Genomic DNA, 16,967 nt, shown 5'->3' on the forward strand with positions numbered 1-16,967 from the left:
ATTACCAGTCCCATCCTTGGCTGCAGCAAATTACATCCTAGGCTTCCATAAAAGGAAGTGTGGCCAGCAGGTTGAGGGAGGTGAATCTCAGCCTCTACTTTGCTCTTATGCAAAGACACCCCACTGAGCATACTGCGTCCAGCTCTGGTACTCCCAGCACAAGAAGGACATGGGCCTGTTAGAGTGGGTCAAGAGAAGGGCTACAGAAGACAGCTGGAGCACCTCTCCTGTGAAGACGGGCTGAGAGAGTTGGGATTGTTCAGCCTGGAGAAGAGAAAGTTCCAGGGAGACCTTACTGTGGCCTTTAAATACTTAAAAGGGGCTTGTAAGAAAGATGTAGAGAGACTTTTTACCAAGGCCTTTAGGGACACGACAAGGGGCAACAGTTTTAAACTGGAAGAGAGCAGATTTAGATTGGACATAAGGAAGAAATATTTTAAGATGCGGGTGGTGAGACACTGGAACAAGTTGCCCAAAGAAGTTGCAGATGACCCATCCATAGAAGTGTTCAGAGGCAGATTGGATGGGGCCTTTGGCAAGCTGATCTAGTGAAACATGTGCGTACCCATGGCGAGAGTGTTGGAACTGGATGATCTTTAAAGGTCCCCTCCTTGCGTCTGTAGTTATACGCAGCATCATACTGGAGGAATGTACAATAAGCCTAAATGGAAGTTTTAAGTAGCCTTAATTGTGAACTTTCCTAAGATTTGTTTGCATGCTCAACTCTGTGCTAGTACAATTTTTCTGTAAAGTAATTATTTCCATGTCAAAGTGTTATAGATGTATGTGGCACTTACAAAGGCAATAAGTCACCCTAGTGTTAATGTAAGAAGGAAAGTACTTTTGAATCATAAAAACAAGATAGCAGAGGATCAATTATATTTCTTTTGTGATTTACACTCTCTTATTACCAGTGGAAAATATATTGCACAAAGAAATGCCAAATGTCAATACAAGATCATTTTAAAATTCAAGTATTTGACTGCTGCCAGCATTGGAATTAAATATTTTTCTCAGATTTCCTTTACGTTGGGCTTCATTTTAAGTTCTCACTAGAGTTCTTTCTGCTCTGAAATGGTATATCATTTTTTAAAGCTCAATACCAAACAAGTCTTTGGGCATGACACTCATAAAAAAAAGCTTTCTTTTGTGAGGTATGACATCAGGATTTGTGGGTAATATTTGATAGTGATGACTGAATAATGAATTGCTCTGTTAAATCCGGTATAGTTGTTGCATATATCAAAAGAACAGGGAAGAATATAATTCATATTTATATTAAAACTATAAAACATATTCCCTGAGTGGCCTATAAATCATGATATCATAGTCAGATGGACTTATAGTTACTCCAATAATTTATGAGTCATCTATAGGATTTATACCAGAAGTCACAGGCAGAGAGTATCTTCACATTTTACACTTTTTTAAAAGAAAAAAAAACAACAAACAACTGTGCCCTGCCCATGTGCAAGTGCTTTCACCCTTGACTGACTGACCTTCAAATTTATGGTAATCTGCTTTAGGCAGGGGTTCTATTCTTACTAAAAAAAACCACCAGAACAAACACCAAAAGTTTCTGTATGTGTTTTCTTTACCTTACTTACAATAGGAGAAAAGCATATACATCTCTGCAGAAACACTAAGTAGAATTTTAAAAGCTAGGCTTTATTTTTTCTATTAACAATCAAAGGGACTTTAAGGAACGTTGTGCAAATTAGAGGGACAGAGAGATGCTGATGTTCTTTCAGGATTTCCTCTTTCACCTGAGCTCTTCCTGTGTTTTCTTCTCATGTAGACCAGTGAGATAAGTTTTTTTCTGAAACAAATTTTTAAGACTGACTTAAAAAATCTGAGACCATATTAAGTACATTTAAAATTTAATTTATGAATAAAAATTAACCAATAAGGAAGGATATTTTTCTGTGTATTCATCTCCTTGAAAGGTTGTTCAAAGTTTAAAAGTTCCAGTAATTATTGTCATTGTTCCAAAACATTGTCATTGTAACTATTGGGCAATGTAGTGCTGCCCCTTGTCAAATAAGTCTGTGAGATCCTCTGACCCTCCAGAATAATCTTCTATTGAATTTTTAATATAATTTGCTATGTAGCTTTTTATATAATTTAATGTATTAGTCTTAATATACCCTGTATTCTTAAATAATCTTTCTAGTACTCTATTTTGTATAAACCTGTTGATAATAATGATATTATCTCTAGTAATACTATATGAATAATGATAGCAGGAGTAATAATAGCATTAAAAATTAATGAGCTTTTACTAGATTTAGTGCAAAATTTTAATGAACTGTAATTAAGGTAGAATAAAGCTTTTTGTATATTCTTCCCAGTAGCAATTAATTCTGATTGCTAAGTTTTCGTTTGCTTTTCTTAATTTTTAGTTATTTAGGGAAAGAGGAGTCTGATTTATTAGAGGGTTTTGGAATGTTTCTGGTACCTCCACACCTCTTCCAGGTTTGTGGTGTTACAAACACTGAATTCTGGATTCATTGGATGAATTAGGGGAAAAAAGAAAGCCTTACCAAAATAAATCTTCTATTTATTTCATAGCATGACTGTAATCAGCAATGACTAAAAAAATTCATGACAGTAGCTGTACTTCAGTGAAGCAATTAAGTAGAAACTTCACTTAAAATAAGCACTTAAGCACACCTAATGTGTGTTTAGCTTAATCTTGCTGAAATGGCTTGTTTAAATAATCTAATTTATAATAATAAGTATATACTTCCAGGATGAACATGTTCATATTGTAATGATTAGCTTTGAAAAAATAACTTAATACTTTGTTCAAGAATATGTTCTTTCTTCATCTCTCACTGTATTTTTAGAGCTTGGACTATATGAAACACACTGGTGCTACTGGTCTTATTTGAACTTTCTTATCTTCAGGCAGAAGTATTTCATAACTATAAACGGAATGCTCAGAGCAAGCAGGGCATTCATCTTTTCAAGAATTATTTCTTAATGGCAGCTACTTGCTGTCTTTTCTGTGTGAAGTTGTTTGTGAATGATTCTACATAACATTGTTAAAAAACTGCGTTTCTTTTTTGCTTCCGTTGGAACTATTTATCATTTAAATATTCTAAGGAAATATATCTCCAATATGGCAACATGTAATTTTAAATTATCTTTATATCTTAGTAAATGTTATTATCGAATGCCCTCGCTGAATTTTCAGCACACTATTTTGTATGAATTAGATATGTTTAATTGAATAATATTTTGAGGTATTTGAAAACATAAAAACTGACATTAAATATGATGAATCATTAATATGATTTTTTGTATGGAGATATATCTAGAAGGAACTTTTTCCTTGGTAGACTTCTCTCTTTTCTATATCTTTCTGATGTTCTATAACTTTATAGTCTTTCTTTAATCCTTTTCATTTTTTTTGGTCAGGTGATTTTTTTTTTTGCATAGTTTAATATATATTTTAAAATCTAATGGATTGTGAAAATATTTTCTTTCATAAAATTTTAATGAATGAATGACTCTGTTATACCTTACCAGAATTCTTACTATGGTGTTTAAATGTGAAAACACGTTTCAACAATTGCTGTGACCATCTGGATGTTCCCAATGGATGGTTTGTTTCTTGTTATGTGTTAATCACTTTGTTGTTGGAGGTTTGGCATTCCAGTGTTTACCTATTATGGAATGCATTACAGTATTTATATTAGTGTTTAGTTGCTGTGTTGAGAGCTGACTAAGCAATAAAAAGTACTTCTGTTCTCTTCCAGCCTATGAGTTACAGAACTGCCCTGATCCTCCTCCTTTTTTGAATGGATATATAGTCAACTCAGATTACAGTGTGGGTCAGTCCGTATCATTTGAATGTTATCCTGGATATGTTTTGAGGGGTCAACCTGTTCTCACATGCCAACATGGAATCAACAGGAATTGGAACTATCATTTCCCCAGATGCGAAGGTAACTTTCTGGTAGTACCTTTGCTTCAGAACTCACAATACTTTCCGATTTTTGTTTACTTTTGTGCGTGTATGTAATGTAGCTTTTGCTGAAGAACTGCACCTTTATCCTAATCTGTAGTGTAAGCAGCTAAAGTCAGAACAGTATGTGTTTTTATAAATCATAAATATTTCATGAATCATGTTTCTCAGCAGTGATTTATTGTTCCTATCAATATCTGTCAGTTGTATTGATTATGAGAACTCATGATACGGCCAGAAATTATCTTAAAATCCATGTGATTTATTTATTTTTCCTTCTTTTTTCTGATTTGGGGGCAAGGGGGGCAGTGTACAATGTAACACATTAAATTCACCATTGTAAAGCTTTTACTTGGACTTTCATCTAAAAAAATGCAAGTGCAGAAATAAAATTTCTGACATTCCTTTAGACCTTTAGAGGCTTTGAAAAAGTCTTGTATAGGATGTTATGACAAAACCAGGTAGTCATTGTGTAGAACTGAAGTGGTGTCATAGATAATCAACTAAGAAGATATAAAATAGATTGAAATAAATTATTTCCAGCATAACAAGAGGCTAATGGTGTTACAGGTTTTCACTGCAGAATGTCTCTTCAGTATATTTGACCCTGATCTTGAAAGATGGGACAGATGCTTCTCTACACAAAACACCCAATAGCTTTTAGGTTAGTCAAACCAGAAAAGGCTGTGAGGAATTAAAGGAAGCTCTAAGTGAGCTACAGGTATAAGCCATGAAAAACGGGTCAGTCATTCTACTTCAGGCCAGACTGCTAGAGGCTAGGAAGAAACTTTCCAGCGGGACAGGTTAGCGTAGTGTTTTCTACTTTGGATTCTTCTGTGCATTATTATTAGACATCAAGGGTTGAATAATGCCAGAAGCAATAGCTACATTAGATGGACCAAAGGATTGCTTCAGCACTGCAATTCCTTGCTTCCCAAATGAGGATTTTAGTATTGTGAATAATAATGTCAAATTTTTTTCTTGTTATTTATGAGACAGGTATTCTCCTAATAACTTAACTGTATTGCTCTGTTTTGCACATGTGCTTGGGAAGGGATGCTTGTATGATTTCCTTACGTTGTCACTTAAATCCAATGTTACATGAATCTGTAACATTTAAGCTCTAGTTCTGTAATAGTTAATGCAAACTACCATAAATTGCTCAGAAATCTAGTAAAGTGAATATATAGAGGAGGTTGAAAGTACTGTGTATTTCTTGGAATGCAACAAGTTTACAAGAAAAAAATGAAGTTTAAGATGAGTTTTCTGGATGAAGGTTTTCATAGATATAAATCTTTGTCCATTTGAGACTTGTTAAAGCATAAAAAAAAATTTCAAAATGCCAATTGTGTGTATTTTTTAAATATTATTTTTATTATTGGAAATACTAAACTAAGAATTAGTAACTCTTTTTTCATTTTCATTTAAACTGTATTTTATCACAATATTGCATAGACATTATTGAAGTTTGACAGAATCCAAGAGTAAGACATAAACATGCCCTTCTGGCCATGTTAATCCAGAGAAAATCTTAACAGTCTAATGAAAGAATAATTATCAGTCCAGTTACAGTGATAGTAATATTTAAAATTAGGTAATGCTAGAATGATATACAGACAAACATTAATATCTACATGTACACTCAGTCTTCCACTGCCTGTACGGACTTAAGGTCAATGATCTCAGACTGGGAGAAGGGCTACAAGATATTCATTTTACACAGAAAACCTATTTGTTATCATTATCTTTTATTCACAATTATAGATATATAAAATATTGTGTTACATCACAGACTTGTGCAAACTAAAATGAAGTAGTAATTAGTTATCTGATCATTAGATAATTGATGTCACAAGTTAAAACAAGTCTCCGGACTGCCAGAACAAGTCCAGAAAATACCCGACAGTGACCTGTTTTGTTAGCTTAACACAAAGTCTGTGGCCTGTTATTAGCAGTGCACCATTATATTTACTGGACTACATGGCTAACGTTTTACTTGTTAAGGGCTTTTTATCCTTTACATATCTTTTCCCTATTTCATCGTTTCATTGGATCCATAGTAATAACAAAGAAATGTTCAATACCCTTTCAAGCTTGTCGTATGGACTAAGGGAATTATCAAAGTGAATGTCTCTCAAAAACATGAAGCAGCTTATTTTGTTTGTCTACTGGCATTAAAAATTGTCCCACTTGTGCGTTTTATATAATCATATTTTGATGTTTTTAGCCACCTGATGTACATGCTGTTACAAAATTTTCGTATTTTAGTTTTTCCTAATGAGACCAAAGATACACTATGAATTCCCAATTTAATTAATTGGAAAAAATCCTAGGACTTGGGGGGGAAAGTAAGAACAGTTAGACCAGGTAGCTCTTGATCTGTTTTTTATAAACATTTGAACATAGGAAGACAGTAAGAGATGTCAAATTACTAGAAGTCCTAAATTGATACAATTTTTCCAGGCCAGTTGTAGAGTTACCTCCCTTTACGCTACAGAAAAGTTGTGGGTTTATTGTTTCATTTGGTTTTTTGTTTGGTGAGTAATATCAGGGCCATCAGCAGACAGGGAAAACAATAATTAAAAAAGCTGGTAAACGATAATGTTGAGGCTGGAAGCTTGTCCTGCTAAGGAATCTCACTGAAGATCTGTTTTACTGTTGTGAAAACAAGTCTCAGGGATCATCTGATCATAGGAGAGAAAAGGAGTGTGCCTGTAAAGTTTAGCTAAACTGCAGGTACTTGCCAACAACGGAATGAATTCAGGCACCACTGCCCTGCCCCAGCAAAACAGTGTTTTGCAAATATATTAATTGTTTATACTGAATCATTTAAAATTTGAAACTTTCTGTGATTTTATGGGCAATTTTTGCTATAATTGTAAGGCTAGAGTGCTATGGCTAGACCTTTAGGACTTTTCTTCTAGATTCTTCCCCTGAGTCATCTGAGATCTGTGGTACATCGCTGTCTAGCACCTGTTCAGTCATTCAGTTGTCTAACTTAAGCTAGTAAACCAAGCCTCTGGTCTACACAGTTCTATTCTCATTGAGAAGACAGATTTGTTGGCGTTATGCATTTATGAAAGGATGACATGATTAAACTTATTTTATCATGGGGCTGAAGGTTGGCATCCCCAAGTTCATAACTGACGTTGTCCTTGAGGTGGATGAGTTTCAGGTTTATGATATGAACTTTCACAATACAGGCTTCTCTGCACCATGTAACGCTCCCTGTACTCATGATCCTTTTCAAGGTATTTTCATCCCCATACAGATTTTCACTGCTTCATTTTAGGTCATGGTACTTGAAGTCAGCCATCCCTACTTCTCTAAGCCAAAGAGTTACACCAACCACCGCTTGGTATATATATACCATGAACAGTTGTGGAAACTCATACAACAAAGGGATCAAACATTTATCAACCAGATTCTAGTAAAGGCATGTTGAACCGAGAGCAGATGAGCAGAACGCACAGATTCAAAACTAGTCTGGCACTGGAGGACTGTCAAAGAGCAAAGATATACATGCTTTTGGAAGCCACCCCCATTCTAAATCATATCCTTCACTGTGCAGTGGGTGATTTGAGATACATTGAAGAGCTTAATCTGTATTTGGGAGAAAATTAATTTCTGCTCACAAGATCATAGTAGAAACTTGTCCTGTAGTCATGCTCTAAGTCATGCTCCTGTGCAGTCAGGTTGTTCTAATGATATGGCATACCTCTTTGCATAACACGTGTAGCTGTCAATAAATGACTAACTAGGTTTGGACACCTTTGAGTGGATCTTTAAAAATGTTTACTGGCCTTCCATGCACAATGTTGTAACTGGAATTAGGTATGAATTAGGGATGGGAGCACATGGTATGGTACTCATGCATTTGTAAATCAGCATGTGAGTACTGTTAGCATTTGAAAGTTTAGAAGACTTGATTATATGCTTTTCCATTTCAAAAAATCTGTGTTTCTTCGTACCTATCATTCAAAGTGCAATATAATAACTTCATTAATTTAGAGTGATTTGTTTATTCAAACTAAAGCTATTTTTGTCTTCTGTGAAATATAGTCTGTTATTTCTGTTTAATTTTCTGTCTCCTGTGATTTTTAAGTATCTTTGGGGAAAGCCTAGTATCAGCTGTGTGTATTGCTTATTCTATTAGAGTTTTGTTATCTGTGCCACTTTTTTTTTTTCCTGAGATAATTTATTGATCTGTCATGGCTAACAAGCATATAAAAGGAATTAGATTATCTTTACTGACATACGAGCTGCATTCTTTGTTGAGTATTAGAGAATAATGGAAGCAAAATAAAAAATGTATGCAATCACAGACAACATTAATAAATCTGTCAAAAATATAATAAACTCAAAATATGTTTAAGTGTAAAACTTCTATCAGAATAATCCTATATCTTAACTAGAACTTAAAGGATTTTCCACTTGTCACTATATTAGTGTCAGAAAGTATATTTCAATGGGGTAAGCATACTTGTCAGAGCAATCTTTTAGCTGTAAACATGGGGTAATGTGGAGAGAACAGACTAGATTTGAGACTGGACAATCTGTGCATGGCATAAATGTAGGGGATTAGGGAACAGTAAAAAATGGGCTCAAGTCACATTTTCATCATAGAGCCAACCGGCAGCGCTGATAGACATTACCAGCTGCCCGTGGCCTCTACCTGCGACCAGGAATCAAACAGATGATAGAACCAAACCTTAATTTTCCTTAGCTCGTTTCCTTTGTTGGGCACTAAAGGGTTGTGGTTCAGGAGTAGGTGCCCATCTGCTCTAAGATGGGAAGATAAGCTAAATGCATCATACTAGCTAGTGCTGATATGGATGAAGAAAGTGAAATGGTTAAAGCTTCTTTAACTGTCCTGTGAATCACGGAATCTTCAGAGTTGGAAGGGACCTCTAGAGATCATGTAGTCCAACTCCCCTGCTAGAGCAGGATTACCTAAAGCACAAATCCAATGATTATTAAAAGGATTCCTCCAAAAAGGGCTACTTGTCAACTAGCCAGATGATCCTTCTACCCCAATGGTATAGCAGCTTTAAACCATACGGAAACTGTGACATTCTTCTGCATTTCTCAGTCCTTCTTCCCCTTTTCCTCTTCCTTCTCCTTCTTCTTTTTCCCCTTTTTCCCTTTTTTCCTTTTTCCCTTTTCCATCACTTGTTGAGAGGTGAAAAAGAAGGTCTGCATGACTGTCATAGAAACCATAACAATAATAACATTAGCTTTATGGTAAGGCCGAATGAGAAAAGTTCCAGAACTAGACTGAGTGCCCACAGATGAGATTAAGGTGTCACTGTAATGAGTGAGACTCCTTAGTTTGCGCCAACAGCCATATGTCTACTCAGATCCATGCTTGCATCCATAATCAGTCAGTTTCCCCAAACTGAGCCTCAAAAGAGAGCACATTATTGCATATTTGCTACCCTTGCATTATATCAACCACCTTTTTGTGTCATTGATTTGCCTACAGATTTTATTCAGCAAGTGTACGCTAATTTGCGTCTCTATCTTCATTTTACTTGTCATAAGAATAATTAGCATACAAACTGCAATTGAAATGCCATTAAGGATGGCTAAAAAGTGTCAGAAATAAAGTGTAATGGTATTTGGGGTAATGAAAGAATAATCGACCTTTCTTCCTTTCTTTTTTTTTTTTTTTTTTTTTCCCAGAATTGTGTTCCAGTTCATTTAGGGTTCAGCGGTATGGAAAATGCAAGCTTTGTGCTTGTTTATTTGTTTCTTAATCTTCAATGCAAGGAAAATCTGCCCCTTTTTAAAAAAGTGTGCTAACTTATTTTCAAGAATTCTGTATAAATTATTCCTAGTAGATTTTGATTGATTTTAAGAAATAAAATCTGAACTATATCAGGATAAATTCTTTCTTAGAAATATCATAGAATCATAGAAATGCTGTCTTTAAAACCTAAGTTGTCTTGTCCTGTGAAGCTTTTAGAATTTGGAAGCATTTTGGCATTCCCTTTGTAACATGAAAAAGCATGTTTCTCCTACTGATTTTTCATTTGTTTTCTTTTCAGCTCCTTGTGGCTATAATGTAACTGCTCAGAATGGTACAGTTTATTCCCCAGGATTTCCAGATGAATACCCAAATTCCAAGGACTGTACTTGGTTAATTATTGTACCTCCTGGCCATGGGATTTATATCAACTTTACTTTACTCCAAACTGAACCTGTGAATGACTACATTGCAGTTTGGTACGCAAAAGAAAAGTGATTTTTTTTTTTCTGATTGGTTTTCAGATCTCACTGTCCCAAGCTACAACTTTTGCTTAGTATTGCTCTTTAGGTTGTCATATGTGCTGAAGAACAGCATAAAACAAGTTATATGATTTGATGAAAAAAATAATATTGTATATCACCAAATGAACTCTTTAAGAATATTGTTCCAAAAGTACTTTGAAACTCAAACTCACTTATCAATCATATCTTTTTTGAGCTCTCTAAGTGAGGCCATGTGAGGTCAAAGTGATGTAATAGTCTGCGTGACATTGAATTATATGTTCCATGAACAGATGAGGCAATATGTTAGTTGTGGCAAAACTTTTTAACCTCTTCAGGCATTAACTAATTCAGGCATTAATTAGGATTTTCTTAAATTTTCTTAATATCTTAATATGGCTGATAGACATACTCTCTGTGTTTCTCAAGCCAGGATTTCAGCCCTTGTACCTCTGTGTCTTTAGGTTTCATATTGTATGTTTCCCTCCTCTGAACTTGTATTTCTTTCCCCCCAAACCCATCTTAGCTTTTTATCCTCAGCTGGAGGAAGAGGCCTCAGGGCCGTCTAAATTCTCGCAGAAGAATTTACTGCACCAGGGAGTAGGCATAGATAATGATGTAGTTGTTACATACTTTCTCCTCTATGGCTAACCCTGGTCCTTACTCCACATAATATGCAAAGTGACTTGGCAAAAGGACAGAAATATAGGATGTAACTTTCCTGTGTGAGTCACCTGCTCCCATCTGCCAGCTAATCCAGTATTTCTGTACCTACTGCTGTCTGAGGTGAGTTTTTTCCAGACAGCAACACCAAAGTCCATATAATACAGGGAAAATCCAGTCAGTTCGTGGAGACACATAACTGTTTATGAACTACCATTTGGCTACCTCTGGTATTGGCATTACCTATAAATCCAAGTCTAAAATGCATCATAGGTTGTTCTCTCTGGCATGTTCAGTTAAAAGCCTTCATTGGTAAAGATCTACTTGTATGAATGACTTCTCTTTTTTTGCCTAAGTATGTGCCAAATTCCTGAATTGTTATATTTTTCAATACTGTTTTACAGTTTATTTCTCTCAGTTCCCAATTGCCTGCGAATTGCAAGCATGCTTTCCTTAGAGTTATCTTCTGCGGTATCAGCTCCTGAACTTGCCGTGAGGAGGCTGTTTAGTGTAACTTTAAGTCATTCATGTATATGCCATTCGTTTCTGTATGAAAAGTCAAATCTTAATATCAAAGCTTTTTTTTTTTTGCTTTTTCACCCCCTGAGAATCAGACTTTTAAAGTGAAAGCCTAGGTAAATTATCAAGTTCCTATTCAATACGTACTACTTTCACTCTTGTTTTCAAGGCAGTAGGAAGAAGAAAATACATTTTTATGCCATGTCACCTATAGTTTATTTTTTCTGGTTGTCACTAATACCACAGTAGAAACTGGAAGCCTGAATAATCCTGAAAAACTGTACAAGAGAAAAATAATTAATTTACATTACATTTTAAAAAATATGGGCTGTATGTACAATATATATACATGGCATGCATTCTTTTAAAACTCAAACTAGAATTTGTCCATATAGTGGATTTTTCTTTTTATGAACAGAATATCTTGATAGGTCTGAGACAGACAAAAATGTTTGGCTTTTTAACAATACGACTGAGGTGAACAACTATTGCTCTGATTTAAAGACAGTGAAAAGTCAAAAGCTCACAGCTTTCAGAGAGCTTCTAGATAGTCTCCAGCCTTCTCAAATACATATCACAAAAGCTTCTTTATTCAGTTTAGAATCATTACATATAACATATAAAAAGACCAGAAATAACAGTTGCAGAGCTCAAAAAATTCTTCAGTGATAAAAGCAGGGGGGTTTGTTTATTTTTGTATTCTGCTGTTCAGGCCTGAATGTTCTATGTGGTGATACTGAAAATGAAAGTAGCCTGATGTTACTGGAGTATATTTCTCCTTGGGTGTCTGTCCTAATGCTCCCCCCACCTGCTTTTTTTTTTTTTTTTTTTTTCTCCTTAGGAGACATCGTTGAGTCTTTGGAATGAATTTAAATGGCAAGAGTAACTTGCAACTTCCCCACCTCTGTTTGTGTTAGTCATGAATAAGGACTTGTAGGATCTTGGTCAAAAGTGTTAGAAATACGATAAGATTACAAGGGTTTTCTAGATTTATTTTTTTTCAACTGATGCATGCAAGAGAATTTTTGGCAGGAACAGGCAGAGAAAATTTCATTTAGCCAATAAATTTCTTGCCCGTGAAAATGTAAAAGCTATTATAAAGTACTCCTGGTCTCTCAAAAAGTATTAGGTTTTGAAGTTGGAAAGAGTATTCTGTGTTGCTAGAAATAAAAAGAAAATAAACTAATTTTTAAATCATTAGAAAAAACAGTTTTTACAAAAATATAACCAGCTCTTGAGAGAAAAGAGACTGTTAATTTAAATCTTAAGTAAGTAAAGTGTTTCTTCAGTTGATTTTTTTACATTTCCTTTCATAGGGATGGTCCGGACCATAATTCGCCTCAGCTGGGAGTTTTCAGTGGGAACACAGCTCTGGAAACAGCTTACAGTTCCACCAATCAAGTCCTCCTCAAATTTCACAGTGATTTTTCAACTGGAGGATTCTTTGTCCTCAATTTTCATGGTCAGTTTGCTTTACGTCATTAACATCTAGTTACCACTATGAATCAGTGAATTTTAAAAATATTTCTTAACTTTATGATGTACTGAGTGATCTTAAATAAATTCATGCCACTTAAAGAGAGTACCTGAAGGTATCTATTTGTGTGGGGAAGTCTTTACGAAACTAGTCCTCAGAGTGTTTTTCTTGTCTGTGATTTTCTCCTAAAAGAAGGCCGTGATGCTTGGTAAGCTAAAGCACTTGCCCGAGAAGCAAAAACTAAAGTACCTGGCTTTAGTCGTCATGCGGGGAACATAGAGTTCCCACGTAACAAGATAGTGCCTGAGAAGCAGAGTACAGAGGATGATCAGTGAGGGCATTTTCCAGCCTTAAGCTGAAGGTACATAAGCCTGTAGTCACTATTGCAGGGTTGAGGACTTTAGGTGATAAAAAGGCAAGATAACTACTCTGTCACAATGTGCAGTGCATCAGTCTAGCTAGGGGAAAAAAGAATGAACCTGCTGCTTTTTCTCTGCACTGTTTCTTTATTTTGCATAATAATATTTTCCATAATGTCTCATGGGTGGAAATCATGTACAACGTGAACATTGTCCATGCTCTTAATTGAATTCAAAGCAGTGACGTAGGCTACTGCTGAGAAAACCCTGCAAACCAGGCTTCTTGGAGACCAAATTGAAGTGATACACATTTTTTGAGCCAGCAAACTTTGGGAGATACCTTAGTGAAGTGAATTCAAGGGCCTTACTGGACATGCATAGAAGTACAATTTTAAGTCTTGGAAAATGTGATTGCTGGAAACCTGCTTCGTGTCAATTACTTAAGCACTTGCTTTTACAAGTGTCTAAGCAGGTTACAAAGCTTTTTTTCTCAGGTGTTCTCCAAAAAAACTGGTGCTATTAGGTATATATAGTAATAATTACATATATGTGTTTGCATATATATATTAGAAACAGCATACAAATACATAAATACACAGGAAAACATATATACTTTCTCCTTCCTGTCCTTGGAAGCTCTCTATGGATGAAAAAACCTGAAACTCTCCATTGATGAAAAACTCTCCCTCTTTGTTTTTTCTCCTTATACAATTGCTTTACAGTGATGGGTTATACAAGCTTATGTGGAAGATAAGGGCTGACTCCCAATATTTTGTGTTTCTTTAACTTCTCAAAAACATCAAGTGGATCGGACTATCAAGTTACCAGGAGAATTTGTATTCCTGACTGTGATTTAGTTCCATGCAGAGGAGAGTTTTTCTATAGTATGTGCACTCTGATCACAGTCTTAAATCTCTGTTTTGGATTTTCTTATCCAGAAATGGCTTCTTCAGCTGTTCTAGGCGTTCTGCTCCTTTTTAGAAACATGTTGGTCATTGTACCGGTCACCTTCCTTGTGAGATTGCTCACAATTTATTGAAGCAGATTTGAAGAGCAGAGAAGAGATTTTTTTTTAAAGGCATTGTGTTGGGGTTTTTTTTGTGTAACTTATAAAGTAACAATAATACTAATAATAGTAGTAATAATAATAATACTAATAGTTGTTGTTGTTATTATTATTACTGTTTTTTCTTAAAGTAAATATGTATACCTGTATCCTGAGAAAGTTTAACTCCACGTATGCTTAAATTAACAATGAGTATGACATGCCAGGTATGTGACAGGTAATTTCAGATTTTCCAGGAAATGTAAACCATTAGCCCTATCACATGATGCAAAGGCAGCCACATGAAACAGCAGCATTGTAGCTTCAAAAATGTCCTCATAAACATCACAACTGCATCCAATCCTACAACGGATCTATAATTTTCTAGGCAATGTAGTATACTATGTATACTGATTAAAATTTTTTTTTTTTAGATATTATGTAATGTCATGACATTTAACTTGTAAAATGTTGTAACTGAGCGACCATGAAGTTCAGTGCAGCTTTGGTAATTTGGGAAATGTGAATAAGAAATTAATTTTCTGTAAAATAATTGTTAACACAGCAGTGTTTAATCATTTTTCACTTAAATTTGCAGCTTATCAGTTGAAGAAGTGTCAGCCTCCACCCACAGTTCCAAATGCAGATTTGTTTACAGAAGATGATGACTTTGAAATAGGTGAAAAAATAGTATCTCCTTTTCTTTCTTATGTTTTCACTTGAATTCTAATTAAACTAAACTATTAATACATTTCATCTTCCACCTTCTTTCATCTTGGTATACTTCTGTTTGAGGTTTTTTTTTGGTTTAACATTTTTGTCAATCACTTTTTCAGGAGATTTTGTGAAGTACAAGTGCCATCCTGGTTTCACCCTTGTTGGACAAGATATATTAACCTGCAAACTGAATGCACAGTTGCAGTTTGAAGGATCCTCTCCATTTTGTGAAGGTAAATATATGCTTGCATGGTCTGCATATCATTATTTTTATCTTCCTATACATTGAGCATCAAATTTTTGGGCACTGCATTTTCATTAATGTTTAAAACAAAAGTTTCCATTTATTTCTTCAATATCTAAGAAGTGCACACGTTTTTAAATTGATCCCTACAACTTTTGCACAGACGTTCAATTCTTTAGAATCAAAAGACAAGAGGCTTTATTTAACTACACCATTAATGAAACACTGATTTCTAAATTTCATTGTAAATTATTTAACATTATTTCATATCAAACCAATTATTTCTTTTCACCCCTGAAGGGTTTTAAAAATATGTATTTAAATTAAACTTTCAAAATAAAATAAAAAATTATTCTCTCTACTTTCACAAAGATGGTGACGTTGTATGACAGTCACATGAAAAATGCATTCTCAAATAATATGTGGCAAATTTAAATTCATGGAAGTTATTCTTGCTATGTTTATAATTACAGTATTTCAAACAAGGAATTTAAAAGTTTAATATGAGTAACATTTAGGTGTGCATTCACATACAATTTGCTCATCGTCATGGAAAACAAGTATATCTTGGAGATTTGTACTCAGTCCTCCAAATTATGTTTTTCAACAGATGCTGTTCGTTATTTTTTCTTTAGTTTGGAATAGTTTTTTAAATAGCAGGTGGCAAAAAGATTTTGAAATGTTAAAAAAGAGATTGAGAAAGCATCTCTAGATTTTTTTCCTGAAGTACCTCAAATGTTTTTGGGGAAAAAAGTTACTGATGAGACACCATCATTAAAATTTTAAGGAGGTCAAAAAGTGTTCAGAAGTTCTCATGTTCATAACATATTAAAAAGGAGTAGCTTTGATCTATAATATGTAATTATGGATTGAAAATCTTCTATATCATGAGGTAGCTACATCCACATGCACAACAGGTAACACTGGAAGAACAGTAATTATTGTCACATTTGATTAATAGCTGTACGCGTACTTTCCTTCCTGTTACCCTCGATCTCTGTTTCCATGATTTAAAAATTAATAAAGGATTCATAGTACAGAGTGCATTAGTGTCTTGATGCCATAATATATTTGATGCATCTGTAAGTAATTTCTCCATATGACTATCCATCCCCCTGTAAAGTTTTTACTCCACCCCTTTGATGTGCATACAATAACCTGGGATCCATCATAGATTGAGACACAGGGACTCCATGTCCCTGTTTTAGGTGGAAAAGATTCAGTATTCATTTCAGGACTCTCACCATAAAATATGCAAAAATAATGAGAAAAGTGTGTATTTCTGTATATTTCTTGATCAGATAACTCAATACTTACTGATGTTTGATTTTTTCCCAATTATTGTATTTTAATAAGATGATTGTACAGCAAATCCAGCTTTCAATTTTAACAGTAACAGCAGTAACTTAACTCTTGACTGTATCAATTAGAGTGGAAATAAAAAATGAAAGCCTAAAATAAACCAATCAATTCTTGTAAAAATTGCAGAGATATTAGGAGTTTTTGATTATGATTAGCTATCTGTTAAGCACAGGGGAGTAGTTTATTTCCAACAGTTCTTTCAGATGCTGTGGAAAGTAGTTGCTTTCTTTGATGGTAGCAAAAGTTACTTCTTTGCAATCCTTTGAGACATTGTAGATGAATACTAGCGAGTCTGTACTCCCTCACAGACTTTGTCGATTTTGTGATTTCCTCCCCTTTCTCGTATTTGTTATTTA

The 16,967-nt window shown here is 34.6% G+C and overlaps 1 protein-coding gene across 2 annotated transcripts in view; it reads left to right on the forward strand.

Annotated features, from left to right (window-relative positions):
- Positions 1-16,967, forward strand: part of CSMD1 (CUB and Sushi multiple domains 1) — a 1,197,532-nt gene that overhangs the window by 1,061,418 nt on the left and 119,147 nt on the right. For both annotated transcript variants that reach the window (XM_063330346.1, XM_063330347.1), the window contains exons 42-46: positions 3,765-3,953; positions 10,024-10,201; positions 12,724-12,869; positions 14,887-14,967; positions 15,125-15,238. In XM_063330346.1, the coding sequence (XP_063186416.1) occupies positions 3,765-3,953; positions 10,024-10,201; positions 12,724-12,869; positions 14,887-14,967; positions 15,125-15,238 (708 nt within the window). The remainder of the gene's footprint in view (positions 1-3,764; positions 3,954-10,023; positions 10,202-12,723; positions 12,870-14,886; positions 14,968-15,124; positions 15,239-16,967) is intronic.

This window comes from Chroicocephalus ridibundus, chromosome 3 (genome assembly GCF_963924245.1).
Source record: "Chroicocephalus ridibundus chromosome 3, bChrRid1.1, whole genome shotgun sequence".
NCBI classification, from domain to species: Eukaryota; Metazoa; Chordata; class Aves; order Charadriiformes; family Laridae; genus Chroicocephalus; species Chroicocephalus ridibundus.